This window comes from Madurella fahalii (genome assembly GCF_045866475.1).
Source record: "Madurella fahalii IFM 68171 DNA, scaffold_3, whole genome shotgun sequence".
NCBI lineage: Eukaryota > Fungi > Ascomycota > Sordariomycetes > Sordariales > Madurella > Madurella fahalii.
In genome coordinates this window covers 1,893-12,831 of record NW_027263973.1, presented here as the reverse complement: position 1 = coordinate 12,831, position 10,939 = coordinate 1,893, and the positions used below count along the sequence as shown (strand labels likewise).

At 45.9% G+C, this 10,939-nt stretch overlaps 2 protein-coding genes across 2 annotated transcripts; both read left to right on the top strand.

Annotated features, from left to right (window-relative positions):
• Positions 1-2,664: 2,664 nt before the first annotated feature.
• MFIFM68171_05525 (uncharacterized protein) lies at positions 2,665-4,563 on the top strand (the record flags this gene model as incomplete). The annotated part of the gene is made up of 5 exons (XM_071060945.1): positions 2,665-2,797; positions 2,882-3,104; positions 3,627-3,707; positions 3,786-4,068; positions 4,186-4,563. 5 exons carry the CDS (start codon positions 2,665-2,667, stop codon positions 4,561-4,563), a joined length of 1,098 nt encoding a protein of 365 aa, XP_070917046.1.
• A 689-nt stretch (positions 4,564-5,252) lies between these two features.
• On the top strand, positions 5,253-6,104 carry MFIFM68171_05524 (uncharacterized protein; the record flags this gene model as incomplete). The annotated part of the gene is made up of 2 exons (XM_071060944.1): positions 5,253-5,366; positions 5,622-6,104. The coding sequence occupies 2 exons, from the start codon at positions 5,253-5,255 to the stop codon at positions 6,102-6,104; spliced, it is 597 nt and encodes a 198-aa protein (XP_070917045.1).
• Positions 6,105-10,939: the final 4,835 nt, after the last annotated feature.

The window sequence follows — 10,939 nt, the reverse complement described above, 5'->3', positions numbered from 1 at the left end:
TCTAATAGATAGCCTCGAACCCAAGCCGCATTAGTGGAATTTCGACTTCGAGCCCCAATACCATACCAAGCTGCACCCGACCTAGAGCGACATATCTCGTGTCTTCACTATAGCCAAAGAGACCTACGACTCCCTAGCCATATCCGGGCTCACTATCATACAGGCTCTTAGTCCCGAGGGTAGAGGTGATACAACCTATTAGTGCGGAGTATTGGGATTCAAGAGTATCCCCGCCATGAACATATAGCTCGATACCCAAGGTAAGTCCTGTTTTTTTACTAACCCCCTTCCACCCGCCTTTAGATACGAGCATCCAAAATCGCCCCCTCTCACCTACCTTTGGATACGAGCATCCAGAATCAGCCCTCCCTACCTGCCTCTTATAGATACGAGCATCCAAAATCGCCCTTACAAGGAGGGCCGATTCTAGATACGAGCATCCACAAGGCGCCCCGCAAGTAGGGCCGATTCTGGATACGAGCATCCACAAGGCGCCTCGCAAGTAGAGCTAATTCTGGATACAAGCATCTATAACGCCCCGCCTCTATCTACACTGAACAGTACTAACTTATTACACAGCTGGAACCTTCCTAGGCCCTCTCAACCGCTATATAGTATATAATACGTCGCGCACCAATACCAACAACCTGAAGTCTGTCTTTAAGTATCTCAAAAATGTCAAAGGGGACCGGTACTCTAAGTCCCTACTTTCGTAGATTACCAAGCTCGAGTAGTATAGGACCTAGATCATTCGCAATAGCGACCTCGGGTAGAGCTACAATCGCTCTGAAGTTCACTACAATATAACGATCCTTGCCAATCTCCTTATAATACTCAAGTTCGCAACTACTGGCAGGACACTCGACCTCCCCTACCGCTTTAAGCAGAAATTTGATAAGCATAGTAAGGACCTGCCCAGCTGTATATTCGGCTTCACTGTAGATGACTGGTTCCGGGCTGTCTACACCCTCCTGGTATTCCGGTACCGCCGGTCTACCGGCCTCTACCTTGATATACCCAAGGGCATATTCAAATAGATAGATGATCTGGGCTACTAGGAGGCTAATATCGCCGACTCCTAGAACCTACTGTCTACCGAGGACCACAGCAAAGTCCCCGAGAATGCCCTGGCCCTCTATAGTATAGAGGTCATCAAATTTATCCGCAGCTTCCCGGAGGTATCTGTTACCAGGCCGAAAACTATAACCAAGACCCAGCTCCTGGCGTACCGCCTTAACACCTGTACCCGCGTTCTCCTATAGGACAACCCTACCATCTCTCTTAGCCGCCGCTATACAAAGCGGGCCAGAGGAGCGTGTAGTACTAGGCGTAGGAAGGGCAGCAAGTTCATTAGTGACCTGAACAATATCATTGCTATAGATAGCAAACTACTAGACACGCTCTTTAAGAAGCTAGAGCCCAACTTCCTCCCTCTCCGCACCGCTATACAGGCTAAGGACATTATTAAGTCGTTCAGCGGGCTTACCGCCAGGGACCAAATTAAGGATTTTTTATCCACCTAAGATGCCTTTACCACCGAGCTAACTACTATCGAGGCGCGGCATAAGCGCTTGGATAAGGCGGAGGTCATTGAAGAGGTCCGCCAGCTTATTTCCAACACCGCCGCAGTAAGTAATATAGTCAGCTGCTACGAGAATCCTCTAGTAGATATAGTCGCTGCAGCTATAACCGTCGGCATTCCATTTGAAGAGGTATCCGATATCGACTGGAAGAAGCTGTATGTCCCTGGTACCGCCAAGGACTTCAATCTCATGCCGTACCAGCTCGTAGACGCGTACTCTATATAGCTAGTAGAGTAGACCCCAATCCCCTGTACAATCCTCGGCAATGATATCGGCCTAGGAAAGACATCAACCGCTCTGGCCCTCGTAGCTATAGATTACTTCAACTGCCTGCGGTACAAGGAGGACGGCACGGAGTTCACCGCCAGTCCCACTATCATATTCGAGCCTCCCAACCTAGTGGCTCAGGTCTTCAATGAGATCATAGGTCTCTGGAGTAAGTTCTTCACCGTAGTGGTTGCCCAGGGCGATACCAAGTCCTATAGAGGCAACACTCGTCTTGCCTAGGCAGCTGAGCTAGGCGCCGACCTCCCTAACCTCATTAACAAGTAGAAGAAGCAGACTAACAACTCCGAGGTAAGTTTTCCCCCTATCTCCCCTATACCTGTAGATACTCGTATCTACAATCCAGTCGCCCTAGGCAGGGTTCTGGATACGAGTATCTACAATCCGGTCCCTCTAGGTAGAATTCTAGATACAAGTATCCAAAAGGCTCCCTAGCTATAGTAAAATTCCGGATACGAGTATCCTAGACACGTATAAGATAGTCGCTAACTCCAATGTTTAGACCTGCAGGATCATCGTTATTACCAGCTTGTCCACCTTCTGTACCCGCTTTGTCCAACATACCTCGGTATAGTACTATAGCAATAGCATTGTAGCCAAGGAGCTGTAGAACCTCGATATCATTAATATGGAGCCTGGTTGCCAGGTCAATGTTCGCACCTATAAGCATTTTAACCTCCTGAAAATCCAGGTTAAGAATAGACAACTATGCCTCAAACCCGCCCTGGCCAATAAGATCTTGAAGGTCCTAGCAGATAAGCAGGCCTACGCCGCTATATAGGAGAGGGCCAAGATAATGAGGCAGCGTAGCTACCTTAAGTGCAAGGAGAGGAAGCTCAAGGAGACTAAGCGGGCTAAGAAGAGAGAGGCTAAGAAGGCTAAGAAGCAGGAGATCAGGGCCAGACATAAGGCTAAGGCTATATCAAAGCGTAAGGCAGCCGAGTAGGAGGAGGGGAGCGGCGATAAGTCTAGAGAGGAGACCCAGCCCCCTAAGAAGCAGAAGATAGGTACAGGTCCGAAGTCCAAACCGGCCAGCAAGAACAAGTCCAATAAGGGTAAGGAGGCTGAGGACGGCGTAGGTAGTAGCTCGGAGTCCAGCGACTCGGACTTTGATAAGGAGGACTATAACTATATCGACGCCGATATCAGCTCCGACGAGTCGGACGATTCCGACGACGAGGGCGACGAGGATGACCAGGTGGCCAGCGCCCTCAACGACGTCCTAAACCAGCTTAAGTCGGTTAATGAAGGCATCTAGGAGCGTAATAAACTCTTGGATACCAGGAATACCGGTAACATGTAGGAGGCACTCGGTGCCATCCCCCCGGGTATAGAGGCCGAGTTTCATAATGAAATCAAGAAGCGGATTAAAATCCAAGAGCAGTACCTAAAGGATCGCATAATCCGGAGGGAGAAAATTGCTATCAAGTGCTATATACTATCTCTACCGCTTAATAGCTTTCAGTTTAGCCGGGTTATTATTAATAAAGCCTAGTCCCTACGGAATATAGAGTCGGGCTTTTCGCGTATCATCCGCCTCATAACCACATACACCCGCGCCCTCTATATAATGTCGGCCACCCCCACCCTCAACAAAATTAACGATATCAGGTCTCTAGGATCGCTGGCCTAGGCGGTCTCGAAACTTGACCTGAGGGTCCCCAACAGTGTGGAATAGGTATATACAGCCGAGATCTACCAGCTGTATAGCAAATTTATCCCTCCTAAGTCGTTCATTATATCCTGTACCGAGATCAGGGAGCTGCAGAGCAAGGTACAGGCCGAGCGTAATGCCGAAAAGGACTCGGCTATCGACTCGGCCGTCTTCGAAAATAAGAAGTATTCGGACAAACGGCTCCGCAACTACTATAAGCGGATTAGCAAGCGGTTCTAGTGCCTATCCCCCCGCGGTATCAGTATTGTCAAACTCTATAAGGCCGAGTCGCATACTCCTATAGAGAACTCCGACCTAGTCTACAAGGCCATTATAGACTATCTTCTCCTCCGCCACTCCCCTCAGACCCCCCTAGAGACCCCCGACGGCACCATACACTACCCAAGGGAGCATATACCTGGTCTCCGTATCCGTATCGAGGAGCTGGGCTATACCGACAAGACAGCCGCTACTATTATCGCCACCGTCACCACTAAGCTACTCCGCAGCCTCTACACCATCCGTAATACCAATAACTCGAACGAGGTCATTATCAACCCCGAAATGGACAATAGTAGCGAGCAGAGCGAGGACAGCGGCAACATCAATATAACTATTATCCGCGCCCTCTAGATAGTAGCCATAGACCTGAAGTCCTACTAGGTCATACAGCTGGACGACCGCACCAGCCTCACCAGGGAGGACGTCCTCATACAGGGCATCTCCCAGGCAGTCAAGCTCGGCAGTGTCTCCAAGAGGGAGGAGTTCAAGGCCAGGGCTACGAGCGACGGGGAGCCGCATCTCGGCGCCCAATATACCGAATACCTACAGGACCGGGACATCGACAGCGGCCTCTCCTACCTGTTCGCTATACTCTGCCAGGACAATTCGGTTACCGTCTCCAGCGACCGGAACGGGATAGCGCATTTCGTCATATACGAGTCCCCGGTCCTCTACCGCGTAGCCACCCTCGTCCACCAGAACAAGAAGGAGGGCGAGAGGACCCTGGTTGTAGTGAACAACCCTTGGATACAGCAGTAAGTCAACCCCCCTTTCTACAACCCCTTTGGATACGAGTATCCAAAATCCCCCCCCCCCCCCCCCCCTTACTCTTAGTTTTGGATGCGAGCATCCAGAACAGCTGCCCGGCTATAGTAGATTCTGGATACTAGTATCCAAAACGCTCTCTGGCCGTAGTAAGATTCTGGATACGAGCATCCACAAGGCTCCCTGGCTACAGTGAAATTCTAGATACTCGTATCCTAACCTGCTAGCTAGTAAATGCTAATGCCTTATGTCTTAGGCTCACCCATGCCCTCCTAGACAAACTGTCCTTCAGTATCGCCTCCATCCGAGCCTCCTATACCAGCAACGAGAGAGAGCGGATTATCGAGCTGTTCAATAATCCGGCCAGCAATATAGACTGCCTAGTACTCAATATGAGCCTGTCATCTGCCGGCCTGAATCTTCATAAGTACTGCTGTAGGGGTATCATCCTATAGTACCCATAGAACTGGCCTACTATCTACCAGACTATAGGGCGTATTAGCCGTATCGGTGGCAAGAAGATCGTCGACTGGGTTATCCTTCATATTACCGGCACTATATATGATGTGATAGAGGACAAGATTAACAGGAAGTATTGCGAGTAACTGCGCCTCGAAGCCCGGATCCCCGCCTTTATTAAGAGTATCTACCTGCAGCGTATAGTCGCCTACGAGATTATAAAGATGAGCTTCGGCCAGCTATTCAATCGCTACTTGTGGGTCCTGAACCCCCCTAACAAGGTCCAGGACTACTATAGCGATACTAACCGGACCCTGGGTCACATCTTCTCGACAATCGTCTCTAAGATTATCAATCTCCTGGACTAGGTCGGCAACAGGGAGGTGCCGGAGATCCTCGATAGGATTGAGAACATAGTGCCGCAGCTTACTGTATTTATCCGCCGCAACCCGCGGGATCTGAGCCTACTGGAGGCTACCCTAGAGGAGATCTAGGCCACTATCGACAGTATTAACTTCGATAATAAGGAGTTAGGTTACCGGGTCCCCTGGTAGTTCGAGAGGGCCGCTATTAAAGATACTGACTGGTCTAAGGACGCCCCTATCGACCTAGATACCATCCTTATCCAGGTCGGCGATGTTGTCAACTGTACTAGCAGTACCGAACAACAGCAGAAGGGGGAGGAAGCGCTCTGTCAGCTGCTGGGCATAATAAAGCAGAATGGGGATATAGTCATCGCCCCTAAGAACATCCGACAGGCTGTAATAGAGGCTATAGAGCACCCTCTCTGCTCACAGGAGGTGAGAGACCTGTTCGTCCGGAAGATCCCCGGCATCTTAGACATAGACCTTGCCCCTGTCTCCCAGGACCACGCTGCAGCCGCCCCTCTGGAGTTCCCCCCGCCTCCGTCGGCCGTCAAACGGTTTCTAGAGGAGAGTGACAAGTTCCGTAAGCAGCGCCGGTTCGAGGAGACGCCTGTCACGCCCACCCTACCCTCTTACCGCCAGCGGCTCTTATTAGACGGAGGCCAGTCCGAGGAGACGCCTGCTACGCCTACCCCGCACTCTCACTACTAGCGGCGCTTATAGGACGGACACTGGTCCGAGGAGATGCCTGTCACGCCCTCCCGGCCCTCCCGGCCCTCCCGGCCCTCTTACCGCCTACAGCTCTCATTGGACGGGCATTCCACCTCCTCTACTAGAATAAGGGAGGACCTGAGCAACCTAGTAGAGGGGAATGGATTTGGGTAGCCTTCTAGTAGTAGGACTATAAAGGATAGCCAGGAGGAGGAGGGTAAGGAGGAGTAAGTATATAAGCCTGGTTAGGGATTTGGGCTATAAATATATTATATTTTTCTTCCTTTAGTAGCAGTTGCTACCAATAATCTCTCTTATATCGGTTATAATAGTAGTATAGTGGAGGACTTTATCTGCAATTTGCCTGATAGTAGCATAATGGTAGTATCGTAGAGGACTTTATCTGCAATTTGCCTGATAGTGGTATAATAGCATTAAGTATCTTGGGATATTGGGTTATATAAGTATATACAGTATCCAGATAAACCTAATACGTTACTGTCGGATACAACTCCAGCCCAGTATTCATCTTTTTGAGGATGCTCGGATCTAGAATAAGGTCCCTAGATTGAACTGCATTTACTGCCTATATTCTAGATGCTCGTATCCACAGTAGCCCTAGTAGTTAAAGGCGTTGGTCCTAGATATTCCCATCCTCTAGAACAGCATAGCTATAACCAGGCTTATATTCTGGATACTCGTATCCACAGCAGCCCTGGCAGTTAAAGGCGTTGGTACTGGATATTCACATCCCAGGAACAGCAGCTATAACCAGGCCTATACTCTGGATGTCCCCTTTCCTAGGAATAGCATAGCCATAACCAGGCCTATATTCTGGATACTCGCATCTACAGTAGCCCTAGCAGTTAAAGAGGTTAGTACTAGATATTCGCATCCCCAGGAATAGCAGCCATAACCAGACCTATATTCTAGATACTCGCATCTACAGCACTGTCCTGACCATTAAAACGGCCTTGATTCTGGATATTCCTATCTCCAGACATACAAATACCGCTAACTACAATAAAGGGACATTAAGGCGAAGAGGGGTATAATGGATGGTTGACTTCATATATCTCAGAGACTCTTTCCTCTCTCTTCTTCAAGGGAGCCTAAAGAATAAATACCAGCAGTAAATCAGAACCCACATCTTCGTACTTTGAACTTGTATTACACCTTGATTTTAGATACTCGCATCCAAGGGAATAGCCTAGCCTTTAAATAGGCCTGGATTCTAGATGCTCATATCCACAGCACTCCTGGCAATTAAAGACCCTTAATTCTAGATACTCGCATCTACAGTATTGTCTTAGTGTCACGGGACCGGCTGAGGGCGCAGCCCCGGGTACGTGATATAAGTAAGTGGTACGCAGCGTTCAATCACGGAGTGATTGAACTGGCGGATCTTTTGGTTCATTGGCAGAGTGGTTTACTGCGCGCCCTCTTATACTTAGCAATTAGGGTTAAGTGCTGTATGTTAGAGAAACCTTCGTTCTTTGTAGATAAAGGTTGAAGCGCTATACCTTATAGGATTCCCTTATTCTTTATATATAGGATTCAAGTACTTAACCTTATAGAACCCCTTTACCTTTTATAGATAATAGTTAAAGCGTTGTACTTTCTAGGACTTTCCTGCTCTTTATAGATAAAGGTTGAAGCACTATACTTAACTGAACTTCCTTATCTTATATAGAAACGAGTTAAATCGATGTACTTTGTAGAACTTAATCTAAAACGGAGGAAATATAGCCGTTGATAGTAACTTGGTTGCCCGTCTAGTCCTTACCAGCCAAGGTAACAGCATTCTTCTTAGGAGTCTGCACTATAGTGTACTTCCCCGTATATTACTATAACAGAGATTCAGTACGCCAGCCAAGTCTGCTGTTCGTATACAATAGTAAGTCTTACTATAATAGAGGTTCAGGGTAGCCGACTTGAAATTTCTCTTCCTAGTAAGACCAGCAGTAGCAGCGATTATGTCCCAATCGAACTCGGGCTTAGACTTGAAGTTTCCGATGAGGGTGTAGGTAAAATTGACCTCTAAAACGAAAGGAATGTAGCTATTGATAGTGACCTAGCTACCGGCTAAGTTCTCGAACGCCGAGGTAGTAGCATTCTTCTTAGAGGTCTGCGTCATAGTATCTTTTACTGTAATAGAGGGTTAGTATACTAGCTAAGTCTACTACTCTTATACGCTAATAAGTCTATTACGATTGAGGTTTTAAGTAGCTAGCTAGAACTTACCTTTACTAATAAGATAAGTAGTTATAGCGATCTTATTCTAATCGAAGTCAGGTTTAGACTTGAAGTTTCTAATAAGAGCGAAGAAATTGACCTCTAAAACGGAGGGAATAGAGCCGTTAGTAGTAACCTAGTTACTCGCTAAGTCCTTACCAGCTAAGGTAATAGTATTCTTCTTAGAGATCTATACTATAATATATTTACCTCTCTAGAAGCCTATCTATATACTTGACTGAAAATCCTAACCTCTATATATATTCAGAGTCTAATACAATTCGATAAAGAAGAGTCTGAACCTCTATTGCTAGAGAGATTGACTCTATTATACAGCTACCCTCTATTGAATCTGATAGAGAAAAAAATAAGAAATAAAAAAAAGAGAGAATTTGAACTCTAACTTTAACTTCTTCCTCTCTCCTAGACTCTAATTTTAACTTAACCCTAACCCTCTTATTTGAACTTTAACTTTAACCTTAACTCTATCTTTAATACAATGTATATTCTAATTAACTTTAACTTTAACACTATCTTTAATAGAATCTATGTCCTAAGTAACCTTAACTATTAACTCTAACCCTAAAATCAACTATATAACCCTAACCCTAAATCCTAGCTTTTAACCCTAACTCTATCTACAATTTTTTATTTATTTCTAATAGAAATTAATAAAAAGTAGATAACGTATTTTATAAGCGAGTAGTCTACTTTCTTAATAAAATAAAACCTTCTAACTTCTCCTACTAATTCTACTACTATTTCGCTATAGATTCCTCCTTATTCGAATCTAGGATTATTTTAACCTTTAAGGGTATATAAGATAATCTAAAATTTAGTTCTCGAAAGACAGTTACGATCTATAACGTACTACTAATAACCCTATCTACCTAACGCGATGGTTGGCCTATACGACGTGATACCCCAGCTAATTCATAAAAACTTACCGATCTAGAGGAGTATATAATGAAATGGAGTGGAAAATATATATCTACTCCATTAATAAAATAATAAGATAATAAAATAAGGGGAGGAACAACGACTGAGAAATCCGATAATAAACTAGGATTCTTAATAATATAGTTTAGACTAAAGTAATAATAAAGATAGGTAGGACTTCTTCTAATTAGAGGGAGGCTGTAAATATAGTTCCTAATAGAGTAAGTAAATTGAAAGAAAGAATTAGTTAAACTATTGATTTTAATTGTCTTTAACTATTAAGGCCTATCTCCAATTCTCTATTCGTTTCTAGTAGAAACGGATGAAAAGTGGGGGGTTATATAGGCTACAGCGCGAATATAGGGGGTAGAAACGGATGAAAACTTCCTGAGTAGAAACGGATAACCTTTTTTGCTCCGAAAATTGTATAACCAGTACTAAACGAAAGAGAATAATCAGGAGCTTCCTACTACGAAAATACAGGTTAGTGCGACCAAAGGGGGCTGAGATATATAGAGTTGGAACTATATTGTGGTTGGGGTTAGGGTTTGGGTTCTACAGCCTAGCGGGCTAATTAGATACGTCTAATTAATCGGCTTGCCGGGCTGCGCCCGGCGAAGAGACTTGACTGTCAATCGGCTGGCCGGACTCTATCTAAGTCAGTTCGGCCGGACGAAATTGTATCTAGGTTCTATAGCTAAGTGGGTTAATTAGTGTACCTAATTAATTGGCTTGCCCGGGCTATACCCGGCGAAGAGACTTATGCTGTTAATCGGCTGGCTAGGACTCTATCTAAGTCAGTTCGGCCGGACGAAATCGTATCTAGGTAGGTTCGGGTAGCCAGGACTCTATCTAAGTTAGTTCGACCGGCCGGTACTCGAGATCTAAGTCAGTTCGACTCCTAGATACTATCTTCTTTTTCTTTTTTCCCCTTTTTTCTTTTTTCTTTAATAGAACCCCCAGAACGTAGTCAAGTCTAATTGGCCTTACCTACCTAACTACCTTAAGTTCAATTGGCCTTGCCAGCCCGGCCGGCCTAGTTAAACTTGATTTCGGCCTCACCCGCCTACCCGGCTTAACGATCGGATCCGATAGTTCAGTTAACCTCGCCTACCCGACCTATCTCGCCCGTCCGGCCTGCCTAGCGATCGGCTTCGACGGCCCTGCAGTCAGATGCAGTAGCCTAGTTATATACCTGTAACTACTGTAGCCAGACCTTCGATAAGAGACACCTCCTAATCGGGTACATTTTTCAAAGCTACTACCCGGCCTAATAATGTCGTTAACAACAACGTTAATAACAATAACGTCGTTAATAATAACGTCAGTAATAATAACCGATAGAGAGCCTAGTAGACTTCCGAGCCAGGATTCAGGGTTCAAAGGAATACTAGGAATTTGTGGTCTTAACGGAATTCCTGTATAATATTATGGTTCAGATCTCGGCTTCGACCTATCCTACCCGGACTGAAGATTGTATTCCTATCCAATATCAAATTATTGATCGGAATAAGTATTACGATAGGTATTACAATAGATACCCTGGCCTTGACGGTCCTGACTATTGCAACGGCCCTGACTACCTCGACGGCACTGACGACTTTGACGGCCTAACGACTTTGACGGTACTGACGGCCCTGACTTTCCTAACCGCCCTGAAA